General features: G+C 40.6%; 1 protein-coding gene across 12 annotated transcripts in view; it reads left to right on the top strand.

Annotated features, from left to right (window-relative positions):
• The window catches only part of MRTFA (myocardin related transcription factor A), a 224,572-nt gene that overhangs the window by 88,781 nt on the left and 108,694 nt on the right, over positions 1–27,097 (top strand). The window contains exon 1 of one of the 12 annotated variants that reach the window (XM_009438476.5): positions 14,890–15,175. The exons of 8 other annotated variants lie outside the window; for them this stretch is intronic. In XM_009438476.5, the coding sequence (XP_009436751.3) occupies positions 15,130–15,175 (46 nt within the window). In that variant the 5' untranslated portion in view covers positions 14,890–15,129. Of the gene's footprint in view, positions 1–14,889; positions 15,176–27,025; positions 27,085–27,097 lie in introns of those variants that run through there. 3 more of the 12 variants (XM_016939222.4, XM_063807874.1, XM_016939223.4) reach the window with 3 other exon arrangements.

The raw sequence follows: 27,097 nt of genomic DNA, 5'->3' as shown, positions 1-27,097 counted from the left end.
CATTAAACTGTGTTAAGTACTGTTTAAAAACCATGTACTCATACCTCAACCTTTTTTTAATTCAAAAAATCTATAATTTGTTATGGAATATTTAAGATTTGAGAAAATGTATAAAGAGGCTGGGCGCAGTGACTCATGCCTTTGAGAGACCGAGGCGGGCGGATCTCCTGAGGTCGGGAGTTCGAGACCAGCCTGACCAGCATGGAGAAACCCCGTCTTTACTAAAAATACAAAATTAGCCAGGCATGGTGGCACATGCTTGTAATCCCAGCTACTCGGGAGGCTGAGGCAGGAGAACTGCTTGAACCTGGGAGGCAGAGGTTGCGGTGAGCCGAGATCGCGCCATTGCACTCCAGCCTGGGCAACAAGAGCAAAATTCCATCTCAAAAAAAAAAAAAAGAAAAAAGAAAAAATGGATAAAGAACAATATAGAAAATTGTGTGTTCAAATACCACCCAACTTATGTACTTTGCGTAAATCTTCATTACCCCTGGAGGAAACTACTAACTTGAATTTGGTATTTCATTGCCAAATATGTCTGTATTATTTACCCATGTGAATATATTCTTAAGCAATATATAATGTTGTTTCTCATGTTTTAAACCTATATATGAGAGAAAATTATGTGTTCTTCAGTAATTTGTTGTTCAGTATTCATTTTCCTTGTAAGTTAAAGATATTCTGTATTTTCTTCTAATTCAAGCTGTTAATCCCCACTTATTGAATAGTTCTACTTTTTCCTACTGATCTTTAATGCCTGCTGTATTCTGTCTGTGCATGAGTTAGTTTTTAGGCTCTCTTTTCTTTGACTGGTCTCTCTGTCCATCTCTGTGTCAGTACTACCTTATTTTAGTTATTGCCTAATAATTAGTCTTTCTGTCTGTTAGGACATGTATCTCCTTACCTTTTTCTTTTTCAAAGTTGTCTTGGCTATTACCCTTTTAATTTTCCATGATTTTAGAATTGCCTTACCAAGTTCTGCCAACAAAAAAACCCTTTGGGATTTTTACCTCCAACATTTTATTATGAAAAAATTTAAACGTAAAGTAGAAAGAAAAAAAAAAAGAAGTAGGAAGAATTTTACAGTGAATACCTGCGTGCCCATCTCTTAGATTCTACCTGTAACATTTTATAAAACTTGCTTTATAACACAGATATCTATCAATCTAATCTTTAAATTTAATTTTTTTTTTTTTTTTTTGCAACAGAGTCTCACTCTGTTGCCCAGGCTGGAGTGCAGTGATGCGACCTTGGCTCACTGCAGCCTCCGTCTCCCGGGTTCAAGCAATTCTCTTGCCTCAGCCACCCGAGTAGCTGGGATTACAGGCATGTGCCACCATGAATGGCTAATTTTTGTATTTTTAGTGACAGGGTTTCACCATGTTGACCAGGCTGATCTCAAACTCCTGGCCTCAGGTGATCCGCCCTCCTCGGCCCCCCGAAGTGCTGGGATTATAGGCGTGAGCCACCACACCTAGCCCTCAATCTAATTTTTTTGATGTATCCTGAAGTAAATTGCAGACACTAGTACTCCTGTTATGGAAGTATAACATAAATACAAAATAACCCACAACTTATAAGTGTTGTTATTATCACAAAGTGAGTACACCTGTTAGTAACTACTGCTTAGTGAGGAAATAGTAGTAGTCCAGAACTTTCCCCACCTTGTGCTTCTTCCCAATCAATACTCCCTTCCCCTTGCTCAAAGGAAACTACCATCCTGATTTTCAACACTGTGGTTAGTTTTTAAACCTTATAAAAATGGAGTCATACAGTGTGTATTCTGTTGGTGGTTTCTTTTTGTTTTTGAAATTTGTTTATGTTGAATTGTGTGTGCTAGAGTTTATTTTCATTGCTGTATAATCAGTTCATTGTATGAATAAAATGCAATTTATTTTTCCATTTTACTGTTCCTGGATGTTTAGGTTGTTTCACTTTGGGGCTATTATGAATTATGCTGCTATGGAATTCTTGTATGTGTCTTTTGGTATACTCGCTGGGATTTTTATTTGAAATATGTTGTTTATAGGTAAGTGGGGAGAATGTAATCCCAGCATGTTGGGAGGCTGACATTTGAGGATTGCCTGAGCCCAGGAGTTTGAGATTATAGTGAGCTATGATTGCACCACTACACTCCAGCCTGAGAGACATAGTGAGACCCTGTCTCTTAAAAAAAACAAACAAAAACAGTGGGTGGGAAAATACACATTTTTAAATATTGAGTCTTCCTATCCATTACTTTGTTTTATCTCTTCAATTAAATAGGTTTTCTTTAATGTCTTACAGAGTTTTGTGAATGTCTCCAGAAAAGTCATACAAATATTTATTAGTTTTGTTCCTGGATATAATTTTTTTTTTTTTTTTGTAGATGTAAGTGGTATATATATATTTTTGAGACAGAGTCTCACTCTGTTGCCAGGCTGGAGTGCAGTGGCGCGATCTTGACTCACTGCAACCTCCGCCTCCCAGGTTCAAGTAATTCTCCTGCCTCAGCCTCCTGAGTAGCTGGGACTACAGGTGCGCAACACCACGCCCAGGTAATTTTTGTATTTTTAGTAGAGATGGGGTTTCACCATGTTGGCCAGGATGGTGTCTTGATGATCTCTTGACCTTGTGATCCGCCCACCTTGGCCTCCCAAAGTGCTGGGATTACAGGTGTGAGCCACCAGGCCCGGCCTTAAATGGTATATTTTTATACAATATTTTCTGTCCCATGCTGGTGTAAATAAATGTCAAGGCTTTTCAAAACCCCTATTTCTTTTCTACGTCTGTGTCCTCCATTTGGGATACGCTTTCTCTCTCTCACTCTTCTTGAAGCCTTTCCTAACTCATATTTCGTGTTAGATGCCCCTCTTTTGGTTTTCCCAGTTCCCAGTTTTTTTTTTTTTTTGAGACGGAGTCTTGCTCTGTCACCCAGGCTGGAGTTCTGTGGTGTGATCTCGGCTCACAGCAAGCTCTGCCTCCCTGGTTCAAGTGATTCTTGTGCCTCAGCCTCCTGAGTAGCTGGGATTACAGACATGCGCCACCATGCCCGGATAATTTTTGTATTTTTAGTAGAGACGGGATTTCACCATGTTGGCCAGGCAGGTCTCGAACTCCTGACCTCAAGTGATCCCCTCTGCCCCTGGCCTCAACCTCCCACAGTGCTGAGATTACAGGCGTGAGCCACTGTGCCCTGTTGCCCTTTATCAACCTACTTCATCACCCTATATTGTAATTGGAATTCTTTACTCAGCAATGAGTGAGCCTTTGAAAACTGAAATCAGACACTGCTACGCTACTCTCAAAACTCTTCAATGCTTTTCTGTGAGGCTTATGATGAAATCATAGTACTTATGATGTGGCCTTGGTATTCTCTCTGACATCATTTCTTTTTTTTTTTTTTTGGGAGACAGTCTCGCCCTGTCACCCAGGCTGGAATGCAGTGGTATGATCTCAGCTCACGGCAACCTCTGCCTCCAGGGTTCAAGTGATTCTCATTCCTGAGCTACCGAGTAGCTGGGATTACAGGCGTACGCCACCACGCCAGGCTGATTTTTAAATTATTTTTATTAGAGATGGGGTTTCACCATATTGGCCAGGCTGGTCTTGAACTCCTAACCTCAAGTTATTCGTCCACCTTGTCCTCCAAAATGCTGAGATTACAGATGTGAGCCACCATGCCCAGCCTCTGTCTCACATCATTTCTTACCCTTATCCCTTAGCTCCCAGGCACACTGACTTCTTGCTGTTTCTTGAACACATCAAACCTATTCCTATCCCAGGGCCTTGTACTTGCTGTGCTTTCATTGAAGTTCCTGCACAAATGTCATTTCCTCAGGGAGGCCTTCCCTGCTTGTCTTCTCTAAAATAACACCTCCTGTTACTCTTGATCCTGCTTTTTCTTCAAAGCCCTTATTATTATCTGTCATTGTGTGTGTGTGTATATTTGTGTGTTTGTGTTTATTGTCTATTTTCTCCTCTTTAATAGTTATTTCCTGAGGGCAGAAACTTTATTTTGTTCACTGGCATATACCCAACTCCTGGATCATAATAGGCACTCAATAAATATTTATTTATTTTATTTTATTTTATATATATTTTTTGAGATGGAGTCTCACTCTGTCACCCAGGCTGGAGTGCAGTGGCGCAGTCTCGGCTCACTGCAAGCTCCACCTCCTGGGTTCACACCATTCTCCTGCCTCAGCCTCCCGAGTAGCTGGGACTACAGGCGCCTGCCACCACGCCAGGCTAATTTTTTGTATTTTTAGTAAAAACGGGGTTTTACCGTGTTAGCCAGGATGGTCTCGATCTCCTGACCTCGTGATCCTCCCGCCTTGGCCTCCCAAAGTGCTGGGATTACAGGCGTGATCCACCGCGCCTGGCAATAAATATATTGAATGAATCAATGAATGGTTTACATGTTTGTTCCACTACAGGTAAGAACTCTGTTTTCTCAGTGGAGTAGAAGGCAGCTGTTGCTGTTGGACCCAAGGTGTTTGTGTATCTTCAGCCTTTTTCTCTGAAGTGTTTCCACTTAGCATATAAATTAACTGAAATCTTTCCCAGCAACTCTAACTTTCCCTTAGTGTTTAAGCTCCTGAAAGAATAGTTTACAGTCATTGCTTTCTCTACTTTCTCATATCCCAGAGACTCAACTGCTTTATGGCTTCTGTCACTACCTGTCTTCAGAAACTGCCATTGCCACAGTAATTTGTGTTCTTTTTGTTGCAGATCAAATAAGCCCTCTTTAGTCTTTATGCTACTTGACCTCTTTGCATCATTTGACATGGTTGGCTTCTCCCTCAGACTTGAAACTTTTCCTCCACGGATATCTACGACTTACCTTTTTCCGGCTTTTTAAACTCTACCTTTCCAGCCACTCCCTTTGCCATTCAGAGCTTTTGCTATCTTTCTCTGCCTACCTCTTAAATTTTGTTACTCTCCAGCATTCAGCTCTGGAGGAAAGAGGCTGGTAAGAAGATTGTTGTATTTTACAGTAGGTTTTTGCATGGTCATTTGTTTGGGAGGTAATGATAGGAGCAGAAATGAAAAACCTTTGAGAAGATTGTGAAATTGGAAAGTGTGGAGTTCTAGAACAGAATAAATTCTAGAGTTAGAGGAGGTGCTTTTTCATGAATGGGTGTACCGTGTGTTGAGAGAGTGGAGTGAGAAATGTACTTCTTTGATCTGTTTCACATAGAAGCATGTATCATATAGAAATTCAGTGGTGGCCGGGTACGGCGGCTCACGCCTGTAATCCCAGCACTTTGGGAGGCCGAGGTGGGTGGATCACTTGAGGTCAGGAGCTCAAGACCAGCCTGGCCAACATGGTGAAACCCCTCCTCTACTAAAAAATTAGCTGGGCATGATGGCGGGTGCCTGTAATCCCAGCTACTTGGGAGGCTGAGGCAGGAGAATCGCTTGAACTGGGGAGAGGGAGGTTGCAGTGAGCTGAGATCACACCACTACACTCCAGCCTTGGTGACAAGAGCAAGACTCCATCTCAAAAAAAAGAAAAAAATGGCTGGGCGTGGTGGCTCATGCCTGTAATCCCAGCACTTTGGGAGGCCGAGGTGGGTGGATCGCCTGAGGTCAGGAGTTTGAGACCAGCCTGGCCAACAGGGTGAAACCCCGTCTCTAATAAAAATACAAAGATTAGCCAGGCGTGGTGGCAGGTGCCTGTAATCCCAGCTCCTTGGGAGGCTGAGGCGGGAGAATTGCTTGAACCCAGGAGGCGGAGGTTGCGGTGAGCCGGGAGATAGCGCCACTGCACTCCAGCCTGGGGAACAAGAGCAAGATTTCATCTCAAAAAAAAAAAAAAAAAAAAAAAAAAGAAAAAAAAAGAAAAGAAATTCAGTGGGTTAGCAGAGGTACCTGTGGGGCAGTAGGCAGTCAAGGTCCTGACACCTTCATTTCCTAAACAGAACTTGGAGCCTTAAAGAGAGGAGGTGCCTTTGGCTAACCCAATCTTTACTGGCCTAATTGTAAAACATTGATAAAAACTTTCAAGGTATATTTTAAAATATTACTCCTCTGTCTTCTAGGCTGAGAACTTAGGTCTAAAAGATAAAGTTGATTTGCTTGTGTATCCTATCTAGCCAGGGCTTGGAGAAGCCTGGAAACATCTGTCTAATGAACTAAGCCCTTAGGCTTCAGCTCAAGGAGTTCTGGCATCCATTGAATCAGTATATCATAATGGAAAGTGATTTCTTTTACCAATTATTTTATATATATAAAAAATATTATATATAATGTATAATAATAATGGAAAGTGATTTCTTTTACCAATTATATATATACCAGTTATTTTATATATATACCAGTGATTTTATATATATATAAAATTGGTAAAAGAAATCACTTTCCGTTATTTTATGTGTATATATATTTATTTATTTGTTTATTTTATTTATTTATTTATTTATTTTCAAGACAGTGTCGTGCTCTGTTGCCTAGGCTGGAGGATAGTGCTCACTGCGGCCTCGATCTCCTGGGCTCAAATATTCCTCCTGCCTCACCCTCCTGAGTAGTTGGGACTACAGGAGTGTGCCACCATGCCTGGCTCAGTTTTTATATTTCGTATAGACAGAGTCTTGCTATGTAGCCCATGCTGGCCCTGGCCTGTATTTCCTCTTTTGTGAAGTGGCAAGTTAAGTCTTTTGCCTGCTCTTTCTATTGTATTGGTTTTTTTCTTTAATAAGAGTTCTTTAAATATCTGGAATACTAGTTTGTTGTTGCTTAAGTGTATTGCAGACATCTTCTCCCACTTTGGGGTTTGTCTTTTTCTTTCTCTTTATCCTGTCTTTTGATTAAGAATCTCTAAATTTAGCTGGGCGTAGCGTATCATGCCTATAATCCCAGTGCTTGGGGAGGCCAAGGCGGGAGGATGGCTTGAGGCCAGGAGTTCAAGACCAACCTAGGCAACATAGTAAGACCCCCTCTCTCAAAAAAATGAGCCGGGCATGGTGGCTCATGCCTGTAGTCCCACCTACTCAGGAGGCTGAGGCAGAAGGATCACTTGAGCCCAGAAATTCAAGGTTACAATGAACTATAATCATGCCACTGTACTCTAGCCTGGGTGACAGAGCAAGACCCCATCTCAAAACAAACAAACAAAACACAAAAAGAATTTCTAAATTTAATGTAATTTATATGAGTCTTTTATAGTTTGTGAGTTTTGTGTCTTGTGTTTCTGGAAATAATTTTTCATATGGGAATAAGGTAAGACACAAGTTAATTTTTTTTCAAGTGGATTCCGTTTATTGAAAATACTCTTCTTTCCCCACTAATCAACAGAGCTACGTCTTTCATATATCAAGGACTTAGCTATGTGGGTATGTTTCTGAGCTTGCTATTTGGTTCCATTGGGCTATTTGTGTATTCCTGCCCTCACAGTTTTAATTATGATAACTGTAATAAGCCCTGTTGTATGGGAGAAGTAAGTCCTACCACCTTGTTCTTGTTCAAGAGTTTCATTCTTGTCTGTTCTTGGTCATTTGCATTTCCATATAAAATTACTCTGGGATTTTGATTGGAATTGCATTGCATCTATGAACCAACTTAGGAAGAACTGATATTTTTAGAATATTATACTGTAAATACATATTTTCCACATTTATTTAGATCTTTTGTAAGGTCTCCCAATGGGTTTTTAAAATTTTTCTCTGTGATGATCTTACACATCTTTAGTTAGATTTGTTTTTAGACACTTTGTGTGTTTTAATGAGATTGTAAATGTTGCCTTTTACAAAAATTTTATTTTCTAAATGTTGTTGTTGATCTCAGATATTGTTCTGAGAGATGTAAAGGTGCAGTTCTATGTGTGTCTGTAATCTGAGGTGCTGGATAGGATTGGAAGAGCTATGTAAAGAAAAGTAAGCAGGAAAATGGGAGTGAAAAGGGCCTTTCCTCTTTCACAGTGGTTTTTCTCCTCCTTTATGTAAGATTTAAGAAGTACCAGTTTGTTTTCACATGTGCAGCCTGTGGAATAAAGGACAGATCATGTATTTTTTTCTGTAAGGGTACGAACTGTATCCTTTCATGCCACAATGTTGCACAAGAGGTTCTAATTAATTGCTGGGAGAAGTAAAAATTTTGAGTGGGCAGTTTCTGATCCAAATTACAGCATTTCTTGGGGAAAGGAAAGAGATTTGTTAATTATATTCCTCAGAAAGCCTGGTTTTCAAGGATTTTGTAGATTAGGTCGCCCAGTTGAAAATCCTCCAATCTTAGGCATGTCAATTGATTAAATGATTCTGTTTATAATGTGACTTAGAGAATTTCGTAACCTACTTCATTCCAGTACTTAGAGATAATCAATTTCTCATTCTTACTTATTCATCACATGTTATGCTAGGCCCCTGGAGAATAGATACCAGATAGAGTTCCTGCTCTAACACAAAACAAAACAAAAGCAAAAGCCCAAATTCTAATGGATCTCATCTCCCAGAGAAAATCACTGTTAGTATATGGTTTATATCCCTCTAGTGTTCTTGCAAATGTGTGTTTTTAAAATAACTGAGCTAATACTACAGACCCAGTTCTGTGTCCTGCTTTTTTCATATTACTGAAATATTTTTATAAGTAGCCTTTTTTAATGGGGTACATAACATTCTGTTCTGTGCCATCATTTATTTACTTTCTCCTTAGTTGGACAATTGAATCATTTTCTGTTTTTCACACTTACATTAATATTTGGATAAATATCTTTTAAAATGTTTTTTGCATTTCAGATTATTTCCTTAGAAGTGGAAATATTGGCTTAAATAATTTGACCATTTTAATGTTGGAAAAATTATTCTGTGATTATTAAGATCTTAACACTTAGCACAGTGTGCTAAGTGTTGGAGAGAGAGTAATGAACAAGATAGATAAAGTTCTTATTGTCATGGAACTTCTATAGTTCCATGAAAGAAAAAGACTCAACAAAGAGTTAGATGAGCTAATTCATAGTTACAAACTTTGGTAATTGCTTTTTAAAAAAACAAAAACACAAGATATTATAACAGAATAACAGATCTAATAGTGAGGGTTTTAATGTAGCGAAGGCTTCTTTGAGGAAGAGACATTTAAGCAGAGATCCAAAGCATAAGTAGTGGTTTGACAAATGAAAGAAGTAATAGCGTGTGTGAAGACAGGGGTAGGGGGTGGGAGGAGGAGGCAGAGGTTATTGGGGAAAATTGTCACAAAGGAACTGGAAGAGTACCAGTATATCAGTGGAGGGAGTTTGGGAGGAAGTGATGTGAAATGAATACTTTATTTCAGACATAAAGTATGAATGAGCCATGATCGTGCCACTGCACTGCAGCCTGGGCAACAGAGTGAGACCCTGTCTTAAAATAAATAAATAAAAATCTTTAAAAAGTGAGCTTAAACTATAGCCATCACCTAGGCTGGGTGCAGTGGCTCACGCCTGTAAACCCAGCGCTTTGGGAGGCCGAGGCAGGCTGATTATGAGGTCAGGAGTTCGAGACCATCCTGGCCAACATGGTGAAACCCTGTCTCTACTAAAAATACAAAAATTTAGCCGGGTGTGGTGGCAGGCACCTGTAATCCCAGCTACTTGGGAGGTTGAGGCAAGAGAATCGCTTGAACCCGGGAGGTGGAGATTACAGTGAGCCGAGACCGTGCCACTGCACTCCAGCCTGGGCAACAGAGCAAGACTCTGTCTCAAAAACAAACAAACAGAAAATATACACACAAACACACACACAGCCATCATCTATCCTGGGTCTAAGGAATAATATACCTGTGGTAATGTGTGATCCTCCCAGGTTTGCAGGTCTTGACTCAGTACTTCATCAGCAGTAGGTTGTGGTCACAGGAAATGGAAGCTGCCTCAGGACCTGTAGCAACTTGCCTGCATGCTGGGTTATGTTATCTTTTGAGTGGTGCCCAATACGAGGTGTCTAGGGGAAAGTCTTAAGTGGTTGGAGCCCATGACATTTGGGTACGATGACTAGATTTTTTGTAGAGCTGAGCCTCAATAAACTCATGCGTACACTTGTGAGAACTCAAATCAGAAATGGGCACAGGAACTGGATTACATTTCTGTGCTCTGAAATCCCACAGAGTTCATAAAAATACATTTGTTGCTTTTGTGTATACATGTGTAAATTACATTTTATTATGGAAATTGATATTAGTGAAATTGACAGCTTTCTGTGGTTAAAGATTATCCTGTAGGTGAACCAAGGTTCTCTGTTTTTCTGATTTCTCTTATTCATTCCCTATAATTTCAGCACTTTCATTCTCATTGACTTAATATTCCTGAGGGTATTATTGTGAATGTCTTTGTTTATGTTAACTCCATACTTCAATACTTTATGTAGTTTTCTAATAACACCTTCAGTATGTGTTCTAATGAAAATTTTAGCAGAGCACCTGCCCTTTCTGGGTAGGTAATTATTTTTTTTTGTTATGAACTTTTCCTATGCCATTTGAATTTCTGTGATAAATAAGGGCTTTTCATTCCACTTGGCACACATTTATGAATGCTGTCATGTATGTCAGACACTGAGCAAGATTTGAGAATGCAGAGGAATTTTTTGTTTGTATGTTTTTGGTTTTTTTTTTTTTTTTTTTTTTGAGACAGAGTCTCACTCTGTCACCCAGGCTGGAGTGTAGTGGCACCATCTCAGCTCACTGCAACCTTAACCTCACGCATTCAAGCAATTCTGCCTCAGCCTCCCAAGTAGCTGGGATTACAGGCATATGCCACCATGCCCGGCTAATTTTTGTATTTATAGTAGGGATGGAGTTTCACCATGTTGGTCAGGTTGGTCTCGAACCCCTGATCCACCCACCTCAGCCTCTCAAAGTGCTGGAATTACAGGTTTGAGCCACCGCGCTGCCTGGCTAGAATTAAGCCACGTGGTAAAGAACAATAATGGAGGCAGGCACAGGTGCTGGGGGAGCCTAAAGGAGGGGTAGTTAGCATATCCATGGAGGCTGTGAGAAAGGTGGGGAGAGTGCCAGGGATCAGAGAAGGCTTTATGGAGAAGGCAGCACCTTAAACTGAATTTTCAAAGAGAAATAACAATCAGTTGGTAACAAGGATGGTTTTTAGTAGAAACAAGGCCGAAGAGAAGGAGCACAGTGCTCAAGTACACACTACCACCTGTGAAATACTCCTTTCAAAAACTTTAACCTGGGCTGGGTGCGGTGGCTCACATCTGTAATCCTACCACTTTGGGAGGCTGAGGTGGGAGGATTGCCTGAGCCCAGGATTTCAAGAGCAGCCTGGGCAACATGATGACAACCCCCATCTCTACAGAAATTTTAAATATTAGCTGAGTATGGTGGCATGTACCTGCAGTCCCAGCTACTTGGGAGGCTGAGATTGGGGGATCGTTTGAGCCTGGGAGGTCGAGGCTGCAGTGAGCTGAGATCACTCCACTGCACTCTTGTCTGGGCAACAGAGTGAGACCCTGTCTGGAAAAAAAAAAAAAAAAAATAACCGTGAAAATTTGAACACCGATTGTTTAACTGATATTAAGGAATTTATAAAATTTAAGTGTGAAAATATTATAGTTACGTTAAGAAAATAGTTGTTGTCGGCTGGGCGTGGTGGCTCGTGCCTGTAATCCCAGCACTTTGGGAGGCCAAGGCAGGCGGATCACGAGGTCAAGAGATCGAGACCATCCTGGCCAACATGGTGAAAACCCTGTCTCTATTAAAAATACAAAAATTAGCCAGGCGTGGTGGTGTGCACCTGTAATCCCAGCTACTCGGGAGGCTGAGGCAGGAGAATCGCTTGAACCCGGGAGGCGGAGGTTGCAGTGAGCCGAGATCGTGCCACTGCACTCCAGCCTGGCTACAGAGAAAGACTGTCTCAAACAAAAAATACAAAAATTAGCCGGGCATGGTGGTGGGCGCCTGTAGTCCAGCTACTTGGGAGCCTAAGGCAGGAGAATCGCTTGAACCCAGGAGGTGGAGGTTGCAGTGAGCTGAGATTGTGCCACTGCACTCCAGCTTGGGCGACAGAGCAAGATTCTGTCTCAAAAAAAAAAAAATTGTTAATAACTGCCAAAACTGTTAAACAACTTAAAACTAGGCTGGGTGCGGTGGCTTATGCCTGGATTCCCAACACGTTGGGAGGCCAAGGCTGGTGGATCACTTGAGGCCAGGAGTTCAAGACCAGCCTGGGCCAACATGGTGAAACCCCATCTCAACTAAAAATATATATAAAAATTAGCCAGGTGTGGTGGTGGGTGACTGTAATCCCAGCTACTTGGGAGGCTGAGGTATGAGAATCACTTGAACCTGGGAGGCGGAGGTTGCAGTGAGCCGAGATTGTGCCACTGCATTTCAACCTGAGTGGCAGAGTGAGACTTTGTCTCAAAAAAAAAAAAAAAGGCTGTGTATCCTGCAGTATAATGTCCCTTTAGAGTGAATTAATAGAGACTGTAGATCATATCAAATTTGTGTTGATTAGCTAGTTAGGATTAGAAGCAAAGCTTTTGTTCTATTGGAAATTAAGATCATTATCTCTGATTTCCTTGGTGCTATTAACTTGAAGTCATCTTCATTTGTGCAGAGCCCTTGTTAAAGTTTACTTTAGTTCTTTTTCTATGAAGTGTTACTAATTTGCACAAAAAATAATGGAACTGAAGCTTTCACAGGGGTTCAGACTTTTAGAATTGTGAAATTTGTTTTAAAGTCTGTTTTCACAATGAATGTTGCTGTGCTAATACTCTTGAGAGTAAATGCAAAATCTTAGCAATTGGGAAAGATTACATTGCTTCTTGTTTAATTTTTTAAAGATTACTGTTTAAAAATTTGTTTTTCTTTTATTTAGGTCTTTTTACCTCAAAGTGCCAGTGAGATAGTGGGTGTGGAATTGCTAAGAAAAAGTCAAATCAACTGAGATGTTATGTTTATTTGTTATTCCTATCACATGACTCTCAATATCTCCTGTGGTGCTGGAGTATTGACACTGTGGCATTACATGCTCTCTTCTATGGCGAACAGTTTTGGCCGGAGGGAGACAGCCAGCCCTCTGCCCTTCCTACCATCTTCTGTGCAGGAATCTTAAAGTTTATATTTATTTTCCTGTAAATACCGAACTGTGAAAACTTGTTTCATTTGAAAACCCTCATTACTAGAGAGACAAAGTAAATTTAACAAAGACCAGGTGTGGTGGTTCAAGCCTGTAATCCCAACACTTTGGGTAGCTGAGGCAGGGGGATCACTTGAGCTTAGGAGTTCGAGACCAGCCTGGGCAACATGGTGAAACCCCATCTTTACTAAAAATACAAAAGTTAGCTGGGTGTGGTGGCATATGCCTGTAGTCCCAGCTACTTGGGAGGCTGAGGTAGGAGAATCGCTTGAACTTGGGAGGTTGAGGCTGCAGTGAGCTGAGATCATGCCATTGTGCTCAGTCTGGGGGACAGAGTGAGACCTAGTCTCAAAAAAAAAAAAAAAAAAAGAAAAGAAAAAACCTCTCACACAGCAAATTATACAGCCCACATAAGGACCAAGGAATGACTCAGTCTTCTCAACCTTTTAGGGATGCTTTTCCCTTAGTTGCTAACCTTTGACCAGACTGTCATGTAGACTCAAAGTTGAAATTTACCTGTTTTTCCTAAGTCAGTTTGAAAATTTGGTTGCCAGAAGGGGCCAGTGAGATGCTTCTGCTTTCCCAGAGCAGCATTTAGCCCACACTGGCTGCTACTCATTGCCTGTTGAGTCATTCCCACAGTTCTATATAGAGCTTTTCTGGCTTTTCTTTTAAACATGATGTTCTTGGAGTGAGAAAGGAAGGAAGTTTTTCTCTCTTGTACTGACTCTCCCTCACCCCAAATTTGCATTGCTTCTCTTTACTAATAACAAAATATTGCCTTCAGTCATTCTGAGACTATTTTCTCTCTTAAGGTCTCCTACTGCTTTTATTTACCATTTGTTTACTATGTAAGCATTAAGGTATTCGCTGGGCTATTGGCAGCAGCCAGCTTTCACATACAGGCTGATAGTTAACGAGAAAGATTGAAGAATTCTAGATAAACACACCAAACATGGATTCTTAGTTTCCAACTTTAAAAAATTCAGTCAGATAGACTGAAAGTAATCTTAATATCATTGTTATGAATATCAGTTAATGAAAGGTGCTGTGGGGAGCAGTGGCTCATGCCTGTAATCCCAGCATTTTGTGAGGCTAAGGTGGGCAGATCGCTTGAGCCTAGGAGTTTGAGACCAGCTACTCAGGAGGCTGAGGTGGGAGGAGCACTTGAGCCTGGGAGGTTGAGGTTGCAGTAAGCCACATTTGCACCACTGCATTCCAGTCTGGGCAACAGAGTGAGACCCTGTCTCAAACATACAAAAAAAGTAAATGAAATCAAATAACATCAGTATACTGTCTATTCACAGACCGTATATCTAATATAGGCACAAGTAAGAGGCTCTTTTAGGGGACTGACAGATCTGAAAGACAGATTACAGCTCTGGAATGTATTCAGATGACTTTTTGAAACAGATATTTTAATTGGAGTGGGGGTGGAGAAATAGTTGAGCTTCTGTAGTTAAATGTTCAACTTCCTTAGCCTGTTATCTATAAATACCACAGATAAAAAAGCCGTTGGAATTCTTTTTCAGAAAATTTATGCAGCTTACATTTTGTATATATGTGTTTATATGTGTTTAATCTTCTTCCCCACCTCTCATCAATGGGTCAGTAATTGGACTGCTTCTTTCATGAGCTTGAGTTGTTTGGATTGTGTTTAATCTGTTCCACTAAACTGCATTAACAGCAGTCTCTTATAGTGGGATTTTGAACAAAACCTCATCTTCTCTTCTTGAGAGGAAAAAAGCAGTTGATCTGTTTTCTGAAAGTCTCTTTATATATGTCTCTCCCCTCCCCCAGAGACGAATAGCAAGGGGAGGAGCTTGCTCACTGTTCTAACCACACTTAGTATGTCTTAACTGGAGAGCTTTTTGGTTTCCTGTCGGCAGTAATTCAAATCTGTGTCATCTTGACTCGCCTGAAGGGTGGATAAATTGGTAACTGCACTGAGAAGGGGATATTCTCACAGTCTGATTTGAGCATAAGGCATCAGATTGAATTTGTGAAAGCTTTCAAGACAGCTTTTCTCCTGTGACTTTGACTTTCTTCATTATATTTGTGGATTTTTGTTTCTGGAAGAATCCGTCATGACTCTACTGGAACCTGAGATGTTAATGATGGCAGTACAGTCAGGTAATTCACATAAATCCTAATTTCCTAACTTGCTAATAATTTCCTACAAATCTTATTTGCCACAGGCTTCTTTAAAAAAAATGGGTCATATTTGTACTAGGAGTGGACAGAAATGGGGAGGAAGAAGTGTACTGCATTTTCAGTTTTTTATTAATTTTTCTCTCATTGCAAATTCTCGTTATTCTGACAGCTTTGAATTAGATGGTTACTGGTTTTAAGATTATTCAGTTGCGGAGACCTGTTTGAGAAAAAAAACTATTTGTCTTCTTTAATCAAGTGTTGTATTGTCTGTGGCACTGTTTTAAATGAAAGACAATTAAATTGCTTTGCTGTTTTATACATTGTTGTCTTTAATCACTAGTCTAGACTCTATGTTTTTATGAAAGCATCTTTAAATTTTTTTTCTTAGCTGTTCTTTCTTGTTTGTGGTATAACCTTTCTGTACCATCTTTTGGTTCTGTGGAAATGCCCTTAATAACACATAGGATTAGGACTAAATTTTGGAGATGGGTAAGTTTGAGCAAAGAGTCAGTCAACACAAGGCAGGATTTTTGAAATTTTATCTCTAAAAACAGTTTTCCAATTCAGAGTTTTTAAAACCCTTTTAAAAATATAGTTAGTTTTCAGTGGTTTCTTTTACTTTTAGTGTTTTTACACTTGGAAGTCAGATATCTAAAAATAGGGAATGTTCTTTTGCTATTTTTAGATCTCTACTAAAATGTAATCTGTAGTGTTTTCTTGTTTCAGAGCATATCTTAAAAGATTCAGACAAGTGGCATTTGGGGACCTCTTCCCCATCCACTGGCTTTCACTCAAAGGAAAATAAGACTTCTTGGTTCTGGCAGATACTGTCTCTGGCAGAATTGGTCTCACTGTTTTCCTTGGGGAGCATTTTAGGTAGTATGTTGAAAGACAGATATACATCAGTTGAAGACAGGATCAGATGCTATCTGGTTAATAAAGCTTATGATCAGGGAAGGGGCAAAGAAGACAGATACCACTACCATTTTGTTCTTTCTGGTTTTACTAATATGACAATAATGAGTCATTTTTTATGCATATAGGCTATGTGTTTCAGGTTGCCTTTCCTTTTCCTCCTACAGATCTATTGAGCTTTGTGTTCTAAACAAGATAGTGTGCTTATCTGAATGTTTCCCATCTGTCTTTGATGAAAAAGCTCCCAGTTAAACTAATTTGGATTTATTTATTTTTCCTGTCTATTCCAGTTCTCTGCTATGTGTGGGCAAGTGCCTATTTTATCTTGAGGGGTAGATTTTAGCATTTGAACTCTCTCCCTTTTTAAAATCACCTTGTTACTTACAGATCATCTCAGTCCAGTAACTTTTCTTTATAAAGGTTAAAAGATTGTTTGCTTTCTTCTCAGGTAGTCTCAGTGTTCTCAGCCTTGAGAGGGAAAGGGACATACTTAATATTTTCTTGTCTTGCTTGCTAAGAGCTGTTTTTCCTTCGTCATGTGTTGGGCAGGGCTAACCACCCATCTGTTGGACCAGCTACTTCATAAAACTTTTAAAGGTTGATAGTAGGTGAAATGAAATTGACAAGAGTGTTGGATGCAGGTAGAATGAAGGGTCTGCTGTAGTGTGTATGTGGACTTCTTTCTTTTGTTTATGTTCGTAAAAGTGGAGAGACTCTGGATATAGAAAGGGTAATAGCAAACTGATATCTCCAGTACCTGTCTCCTATATGATCAAAAACATTAACAATGTGTTGGTTTTGTAAAATTGCTACTGTTTTGTTCTGAAGTGCTGTAGGCATTAGCTGGATTGTAACAGTAATATGACAGCTGTATAGTAAAATACTGTCTTTCTTTATGATAGGAAATGAAAAAGCATCTGTTATGAAGCCTCAGTGAACTAAAAGCCATTCTCTGAAAAGTCAAGACTTTTGGGCTTTATCAGTAGATAAACATGAGCCATAGATTTTCTAACAATAGAATATTTTAACCTATATGAATATATGCTTTATAGGTGAGACTGCTATTTAATGAGAGTTTTAAAGTAACTAAACCTTGTTGACAGAATTCAGGATGGAAAGTTTTACCCTAAATAAAACTTCAGGATATTGAATATGATAGCAAAGTTCCAGGGTATGTTTTATATTTATGAACAATTTTCATTTGAATATTTGGAGCTTGGGGGTTTTGGTGAGACATGTTCATGTATGTTATATACAAACTTTCAGGCCTGGCATGGTGGCTCACACCTGTAATCCCAACACTTCAGGAGGCTGAGGCAGGAGGATCGCTTAAGCCCAAGAGTTCAAGACCCCATCTCTACAAAAAATTAAAAAAAAAAAAAAAAGCCAGGTATGATGGTGCCCACCTGTAGTCAGAGCTACTTGGGAAGCTGAGGTGGGAGGATCGATTGAGCCCAGGAGGTCGAGGCTGCAACAAGCTATGATCATGCCATTCTACTCCAACTGGGGCGACAGAGCAAGATTCTGTCTCAAAAAATAAAACTTTCATCCTCCTCACTGCTGGTGGTCTCTTACTGGTCCTTTGGAACCAGCCAGATGTATATGTCTTCCTAATTAGATTATTAGCTTCTCAAGGGCAATATATTAATCTATATATTGGCTTCTGATACTGGCACATGGTACTTAGTATTTTTGAATGAATGAGAGTGATGAAATTTGGATTGTCATACTTTCCCTGATAAGTATAAGCTTTTAAATCAAGATTTTATCGAAGTATTTTGAGATCTGTTCTTATATTAAGAAATGAATCTTCTACCCACCATCCTGTATTTTAGCCAATCCTTGTCCAAAGCAGATGTTGTTGAAAAATAGCTTTCAAAGTTGGAATTCTTTTGCATCTCAGAATGTGCAGTATGTCATGTCTGCCTGTGATGTTTATTGCTGAATCTAAGTGTTCTAATCAAACCACAGTTAGAGCTTTTCTCACTACTATGGAAACATATCTGAATCATTTTGTTTAGATAATTAATGATCTAAGATGGACATTATGGGGCTGGGCGCGGTGGTGCACGCCTGTAATCCCAGCACTTTAGGTAGCCGAGGCAGGTGGATCATTTGAGGTCAGGAGTTCAAGACAAGCCTGGCCAACATGGTGAAACCCCATCTCTACTAAAAATACAGAAATTAGCCAGGTGTGGTGGTGCATGTCTGTAGTCCCAGCTACTTGGGGGGCTGAGGCAGGAGAATTGCTTGAACCTGGGAGGCAGAGGCTGCAGTGAGCTGAGATTGTGCCACTGCACTCCAGCCTGGGCGACAGAGCGAGACCCTGCCTCAAAACAAAAATAAAAACAACAAAACAAATAAGATGGACATTGTGGAATTTCAGAAGCTAAGTCTTAGGGAATATTGGGGCATGGTACTGACTCTGGTGTGTTTTAGAATGGAGAAATGCTAGGACTTGGCTCTTGACAGCTAATGTGTAAGGCTTTGACTAGACAGGCCCTAAGGTGTATCCATCTAGTGCAGTCCTTTTAGTTATAACAACAGCAGGACAGAATTCACTTGTAGAGAGAACAATTGAGACAGTTCCTTAGGTATGCTTTGGTCCCATGACATAAATCTGATCTTAATGAGGCATAGTTAGGGAGTCACTTTGTTTTTTCTCTCTCTGTCTTGTGCATGTATGTATGCACACCCACACATTTGTCCATGCACAGGATGTCTCTGGAAGGACCACAGAAGCTGGTAACACTGGCTGCCTCAATAAAGGGGAATAGAGAACTGGGGGACTGGGGTGGAAGAGACTTTTTGTTGTTATTATTATTAGAGTACTCCATAAATGCCAAAGAATATATAAAGTATTATAAGATTTGATTAATGCACACCTACTAACCAGCCTAAGAAATACAGCACAACCTATACACTCAAGTTTTCTAAGTGTTCTGTTTGATTTATCCTTCAGAAAATGCTTTTAAACTGTGTACTTTAAAATCTTTTTGGTTTTATACCACATACATGTTATCTATTTGAAAATATTTGTTTTATTATTAAAAATATTTCTTCAGCACTTTGGGAAGCTGAAGTGGGCAAATCACTTGAGGTCAGGAGTTCGAGACCAGCCTTGCCAACATGGTGAAACCCCATCTCTACTAAAAATACAAAAGTTAGCCGGGCATGGTGGTGGGTGCCTGTAATTCCAGCTACTTGGGAAGCTGAGGCAGGGGAATCTCTTGAACCCAGGAGGTGGAGGTTGCGGTCAGCCGAGATCGCACCACTGCACTCCAGCCAGGGCGACACAGCAAGATTCCATCTCAAAAAAATAAAAATAAAATATTTCTTCAGTCCATTTAGTCTCTCTTTTCCTTGATATCTGTGTACTTAAAATTCCTGCATTTTTTTTAACTTCTATTTCCCTAATCATTACAGTTTGTTTCTGCACTGTATGTTTTAGAATAGTATGGGTCAAGAGGGGAGTGGCAATTAATAAAAATGAGGTTAAAAGGAAGTATCATAGGGCAGATTGTGGACATATAAGTTTTTCCCTTTTTGATAGTATGTTAATTCTTTAAGGAAGGTGCCCCATTTGGGTTCACATCACTCACAGGTCTGTAGAACTGACGAAAAACTCCAGATTGCACTAGCAATACCTACTTTTTGGATCTCTTAATGCTCTAAATCTTTTGGCAAGGGCTACAATGGAAGAAGAAGAATTGTCTTGGAATACATTAACACTAACGATAGCTGATGAGCTTTTAAAAAATTGCAAAAAAAAAATCTCATAATGTTTTAAGAAAGTTTACAAATTTGTGTTGGGCCACATTCAAGCCATCCTAGGCTGCAGGATGGACAAGCTTGCTCTAAATATTAATGTAGCCTTTAAAAGAACATACTTTTTTTTTTTTTTTTTTGAAGCAGAGTTGCACTCTTATTGCCCAGTCTGGAGTGCAATAGCACGATCTCGGCTCACCACAACCTCCACCTCCCGAGTTCAAGCGATTCTCCTGCCTCAGCCTCCTGAGTAGCTGGGATTACAGGCATATACCACCATGCCCTGCTGATTTTGTATTTTTAGTAGAGACGGGGTTTCTCCATGTTGGTCAGGCTGGTCTCGAATTCCTGACCTCAGGTGATCCGCCCGCCTCTGCCTCCAAAAGTGCTGGGATTACAGGTGTGAGCCACCACGCCTGGCCACTTAGTTTTATATTTAAGGGATTTTAGAGTTTGAGAGAAACATTAGGTAGAAAATTCTTGCCCTCCACTTTAAGATGAGGAAATTTACCCATTTCAAAGAAACCATCAGAGGCCTCTAATAAATGAGATTGTTTATAATTTTTCCCAAAGATCTTGGTTTTCTTTGGGCTTTTCCATTGCAAGATTCTGTCACTACTCAGAATGACTCACATCTTAGGAGGTGGAGATAAAAACCAGTGCCTGGGTATTCACCTTCCACCCGCTGGGAAGTGGAGTCAGAATGCGACAGGCCTCATAATTCTCCAGTGGGCCTCCATCTTATCTTACTCTGTATTCCCTGGTCTTGGTAATCTCATACTTTAATGATGATCTCAGAAGACAGGTAGGTAGACAGACAGCTGTTGTCATCAGTATTCTGGCTTACATCTTCCTGCCCCTTCTGTGACTCATTGATTTATCTGAAGTCCCCTTAGAGTTAGGACGCAGATCAAAGAAATTTGAATTCATTTGTCAGTCTGCATCTTTTTTTTTCCTCCTTTTTGTTTGTTTTTGGATGAGGCAAGCTGTCAAGACCAAGAACTACAGTTTTAGCTTTATTAAAACAGTGCCAAATTAAATAAAGACGAGACTCATAAAGTCTTGTTTTTTTGGAACTTCACTTTTATGATTACCACATGCTTTTTTTTTTTTTTTTTTTTTTTTAAAGATGGAGTCTTGCTCTGTCACCCAGGCTGGAGTGCAGTGATGCGATCTTGGCTCACTGCAAGCTCCACCTCCTGGGTTCACTCCATTCTCCTGCCTCAGCCTCCCAAGTAGCTAGGACTACAGGCGCCCGCCACCATGCCCGGCTAATTTTTTTTGTATTTTTAGTAGAGACAGGATTTCACTGTGTTAGCCAGGATAGTCTCGATCTCCTAACTTCGTGATCTGCCCACCTCAGCCTCCCAAAGTGCTGGGATTACAGACATGAGCCACTGCGCCTGGCCCACATGCATTATTTTTTAAAAAGATTTTCTTTATAATGACAAGGAAAATAATGCTAAAAAACCACTCTGCCATCAATGACAAAAAAAAAAAAAAAAACTCCACTTTCTTTGCCTTGCACTCGTCAAGCTAAAGGGCAGTATCAGGCTGAGCTCATGGTATCAGAGGTCTGGGGCATTAATCTCATGGCAAAGTCGCATAAATGGCTGATGGTGGCAGTACGGTGAGTATAGAGGGCCTAGAAAAGAGGAGTATGTGACAACTACATAGCGCAAACAAACTCAGTAGTGAAATTTTTATAGTCTGTCATAATTTAAAAGTATTTGTGTGTGTGTGTGTGTGTGTGTGTGTATGTGTATCTTTGAGGCGAGGTCTTGCTCTGTCACCTAGGCTAGAGTGCAGTAGTGTGATCATGGTTCACTGCAGACTCAACCTTCCTGGCTCAAGCAATCCTCCCATCTCAGCCTCCCGAGTAGCTGGACCACAGGTGTGTACCGCTGCACCCCAGTATTTTTTTTTCTCCTCCCCTGCCCCAATAAGTTTTTTATTTTTTGTGGAAATGAGATCTTGGTGTGTTGCCCAAGCTGGTCTCAAACTCCTGAGCTCAAGCAGTCCTGCCACCTCTGCCTCCCAAGGTATTAGGATTACAGGTGTGAGCCACTGCTCATAAGCCCCTTAGCCTTATGTATATTGTTTGATTTTCACAACAACTTGTTGCAGTGTCTGTATCTTCACAATTTACAGAGGAAACTGAGGTTCAAAAGCTTAAGGACACACAGTAAGAGATGGAACAGGTGTTTAATTCAGCTTTTTGAGTTTAAACACGATTACATGATCCATTTAAAATTAATCAGGTCATATCCCTCCTTGCTCAGAACCTGCCAGTTATTCTCATTCACTGAAAAAGCCACAGTCCTCATACTCGTCTACAAAGTCCCACATGAACTGCTTTGTAACTCTGATTTTATCTGCTTCTCTTCTCTCCCTTGCTTGTTTTACCCCAACCATATTGGCTTTGTTTGTTGTCCCTGAGCACCTTAGCTCGCATATCAGGGCTTTTGTACTTGTTATTCCTTCTATTTAGAGCACGTTTCTCTGAGTAGCCTCATGGCTTGTTCCCGCATCACCTTGAGATTTTTGATCAGATGTTACTTTTGGGCCCGTTATGGTGGCTCACACCTATAATCCTAGCGCTTTGGGAGGCCGAGTGGGGAGGATCACTTGAAGCCAGGAGTTCAAGGCTAGTCGGGCATCATGGTGAGATGCTGTCTATGTGAAACAGCAACAACAACAACAACAACAAATTAGCCAGGCATGATGGCATGTGCCTGTAGTACCAGCTACACAGGAGGCTGAGTGGGGAGGATCAATTGAGCCCAAGAATTTGAGGTGGCAGTGAGCTATGACTGTGCCACTGCACTCCAGCCTGGGTGACAGAGCAAGACCATGTCTCTTAAAAAAAAAAAAAAGTTACTTTTTTAGTTAGGCACTCCCTGACCATCCTATTTTGTAAAACCTTGCTTTTATTTTCCTTCATACCACTTATTTGCAGAATAGATAGTTCATTTGTTTATTGGTTGTGGCTGTCTCTTCGTAGAATGTAAGTGCCACAAGGAGGATTTTTTTTTTTCCTCTTTGATTTTCTGCCTTGTGTATAAGAATACTTCGTGTATCGTAAGCACTTAATAATTGTTGAATGGGTGATTTAGCAAAATCATTAGGATATTTTTTAGGTTAAGTATGTTCCTGAGACTATGCCTTGTAAATATTTGTATAGTGTGCCCTAACTGAAGAGGCACTACAGTATAGCGCATTGGTTTTCAAAGTGTGGTCTGAGGACCCCTAGGCGTCCTTGAAACATTTTCAGTGGATATGAATCAAAATTTTATGTATTTATACTAAAATGTAATTTCCCTTTCTTACTGTTGTTCTTTCATAAGTGTACATTGTAGTTTTGGTTTTTTATATTTTTATAATTTTTATTTGAGACAGGGTCTTGCTCTGTCGCCCCCTGCTGGAGTGCAGTGGTGGGATCTCGGCTCACTGTAACCTCTGTCTCCTGGGCTCAAGCAAACCTCCCCGACAGCTTCCTGTCTAACCCAGGAGTTCAAGACCAGCCTGGGCAACATAGCAAGATTCCATCTTTACAAAAATTTTTTAAAAATAATTTTTAAAATGTGGAATAATGTTTACCACTTATCTCTATAATTCTAGAGAAGTGGCTTTGAGGCTATACACGAGAATATGAATAACTTTCTCTGAGTAGTGAGATTTCATAGGGGACATTATATTTTTTCCATCTTTTGGGTTTTCCTGTATCTTTCTGATTTTCTATGATGAGCATACATTTCTTTTGTATTCCAATAAAGCTTATGTTGGCTGGGCACAGTGACTCACCCCTGTAATCCCAGCATTTTGGGAGGCTGGGGCGGGCGGATCACTTGAGGCCAGGAGTTTAAGACCAGCCTGGCCAATATGGCAAAACCCCATCTCTACTAAAAATACAAAAAAATTAGCTGGGCGTGGTGGCCCATGCTTGTAATCCCAGCTACTTGGGAGGCCGAGGCATGAGAATTGCTTGAACCTGGGAGGTGGAGGTTGCAGTGAGCCGAGATTGCGACATTGCACTCCAGCATGGGTGACAAGAGCAAAACTCTGTCTCAAAAACATACACACACACACACGCACAAAAATAAATAAATAAAGCTTATATTAAATTGTGTGTATGCACATACATAGGTAGGTACAGTTAAAAGAGGAAGAAGATGGATGGAAGCATAATGATTAGGAGATAGAGCTGTTAATTTGGAACCTCTGCAGTCAAAGTGCTCCCTCCACTGACCAAATACTGCATGATAAGGAGGCACTCCATCTCATTAAACTGTTCCCTCTGACCAGTTGAGTTTGTATAAATCTCCTTTACATTTTTGCCTTTGTTTCTATTTTGTAAGATTTATTGAAATTTATCTTTGCAGTGTTTGTGTTAGGCCATGTTCTTGGCAGAGCTGTGGCTCCTTCCTGTGTACACTCATTTAGTCTCAATTTGCTGAACCTCTCAGAAGTTTTCTGTCAAAAAACAACACGTTAAATTTTTTGTTGGCTTTTGTTGGGTAAGAATAATCTGATTTGTTGTAGGCATAAAATGGTGGTGTTAGTATACAATGTTTTAATTATTTTTTTGTGTAGCTTTTATTTTTGAGCCAGGGTCTCACTCTGCTGCCCAGGGTGGAGTGCAGTGGCATAATCACAGCTCATTGCAGCCTGGACCTCCCCAGGCTCAGGTGGTCCTCCCACCACAGATTCCTGAGTAGCTGGGACTGCAAGTGCACATCACTAGGCCCAGCTAAAAAAATTTTTTTTAATGAGAGACAGGTTTTCACTATGTTGCCCAGCCTGTTTTAATTTTTTGAAAGTGCATTTCTGTAATATATTTTGCTCATTGACTATAGGGTGTGAAAATTGTCCTTAACAATTCATGATGCTGTATCTTTCTGATTTTCTATTTTTCTGTTTTTCCTTGCAAATAGGATCTTGAGGAACTAAAATATTAATTAAACTTGATTTTTTGAACTGTTTTCTTAGTATCTTCTCTTGGGAATCGATAAGATTATATTCCTCAAATCAATGCCATAAGACTAATTTATTTGGTTATGTAAAGTACTGAAAACTTAGGTATCGACATTAATTAGGTTACTCAAACAGATACTATGTCCATATTCTTCTAACACCTTGCTACTCAAAGTATGTTCCAAGGTCTGGCAGCCTTTGTATCACCTGGAAGCCTATTAGGAATGCAGAATCTCAGACGCCACCTCAGACCTGCGGAATCACAATCTGTTTTAAAAAGATGATTTGCCGGGTGCAGTGGCTGACAGCTGTAATCCCAACACTTTGGGAGGCCGGGGTGGGCAGATTGCTTGATGTCAGAAGTTTGAGACCAGCCTAGGCAACATGGTGAAACCTCATCTCTACAAAAAATGCAAAAATTAGGCAGGCATGGTGATACACACCTGTAGTCCCAGATACTTAGGGGGCTGAAGTGGGAGGCTCACTTGAATTTGGGAGGTCAAGGCTGCAGTGAACCGTGTTTGCACCACTGTATTCCAGCTGGGCCACAAAGTGAGACCCTATCTCAAAAAAAAGATTGTCACATGCATATTAAAGTTGAGAAGTTCAGTTCCAAAAGATATTTTATTTTTATTTCCCAAGATGCTATGAGATGTGTTGGATTTATATGTGGGATTTATATGATGTCTAATTAGTATGGAAGAATAGGGTAAAACAGGAAACAAAAAAGAAAACCTGCTCCTAGTATAGTTCTCTGTGTTAGATAAACGTTCACAATTTGACAACTTTTTTTTTTTTTTTTTTTGCCATTTTTCTTGATTTTTCAAAGAAAGAACAAATAGGCTTATTTTTGGCATTCTAGAATGTTTAACTGGGAAGGATCTTAGACATGACCTGATAACAAACCTTGGTTTTACAGGTGAACAGACGGGGGGCTAAGAATGTTAAGTGACTTACCCAAGATCATATAGCGTGGACTCCCTGTGACCTGATTTTCAAACTACTGATCTTTGGAACTCCTGTGCTACCCCTCTGTGTTGCTGAAGGCCATCTGTTCTTAGTTGGTTCTATTGATGTTGGTTGAAACCATCCTGAACATACCTGTGGCTGGGCACAGTGGCTCACGTCTGTAATCCCAGCACTTTGGGAGGTTGAGGAGGGCGGATCACTTGAGGTCAGGAGTTGGAGTCCAGCCTGGCCAACATGATGAAACCCCATCTCTACTAAAAATACAAAAATTAGCAAGGCATGGTGGTGCACACCTGTGATTCTAGCTACTCGGGAGGCTGAGGCAGGAGAATTGCTTGAACCCTGGAGGCAGAGGTTGCAGTGAATTGAGACCACACCACTGCACTCCAGCCTGGGTGACAGAGTGAGACCCTGCCTCAAAACAAAACAAAACAACCATCCTGCACAATTATGAGTGAGAGTAAATCCAACACATCTCACAGCATCTTGGGAAAATGATAAGGCTCACTTTCTTCTTTCCCTTCAGTGTGAACTCATGTAATAACTTCAGAGAAAGGCATTTCCCTGCTGTCTGGAAGTTGAACTCCTTCTACAAACTGGTGGAGCTTGCTGCCCAGTCCTGTGCCCTCCGAGCTGAGGGGAAGGCGTGGGGATTTTCTGTTCTACTGAAATGGCAGGATTATGTCATAGCAGTGGTTTTGAGTGTTTAGAGGTAGTGTTATTTTAATTATTTTTCTAACTCTGGTTTAAATAAAAACTTACAAATCAGGAAAGAACTGGCTATCTGTATGTTAAAAAAATTAAGAGAGGGCTGGGTGCAGTGTCTCATGCCTGTAATCCCAACACTTTGGGAGGCTGAGGTGGGTGGATCACGAAGTCAGGAGATCGAGACCATCCTGGCCAACATGGTGAAACCCCATCTCTACTAAAAATACAAAAATTAGCTGGGCGTGGTGGCGTGCGCCTGTAATCCCAGCTACTCAGGAGGCTGAGGCAGGAGAATCGCTTGAACCTGGGAGGCGGAGGTTGCAGTGAACCAAGATTGTGCTAGTGCACTCCAGCCTGGCCAACAGAACAAGACTCCGTCTTAAAAAAAAAAAAAGGAGAGAGAGAGAGGGAACATTGACTCTTACCTTGTACCATACACAAAAATTCATTTGAGGTCGGGCGTGGTGGCTCATGCCTGTAATCCCAGCCCTTTGTGAGGTCAAGGTGGGTGGATCGCTTGTGGTCAGGAGTTGGAGACCAGCCTGGCCAACATGGTAAAACCCTATC

The sequence above is a fragment of the Pan troglodytes genome, chromosome 23 (assembly GCF_028858775.2).
Source record: "Pan troglodytes isolate AG18354 chromosome 23, NHGRI_mPanTro3-v2.0_pri, whole genome shotgun sequence".
NCBI classification, from domain to species: domain Eukaryota; kingdom Metazoa; phylum Chordata; class Mammalia; order Primates; family Hominidae; genus Pan; species Pan troglodytes.
Note: the sequence above shows the minus strand (reverse complement) of the source record. Positions and strands in the feature narration are given on the sequence as shown.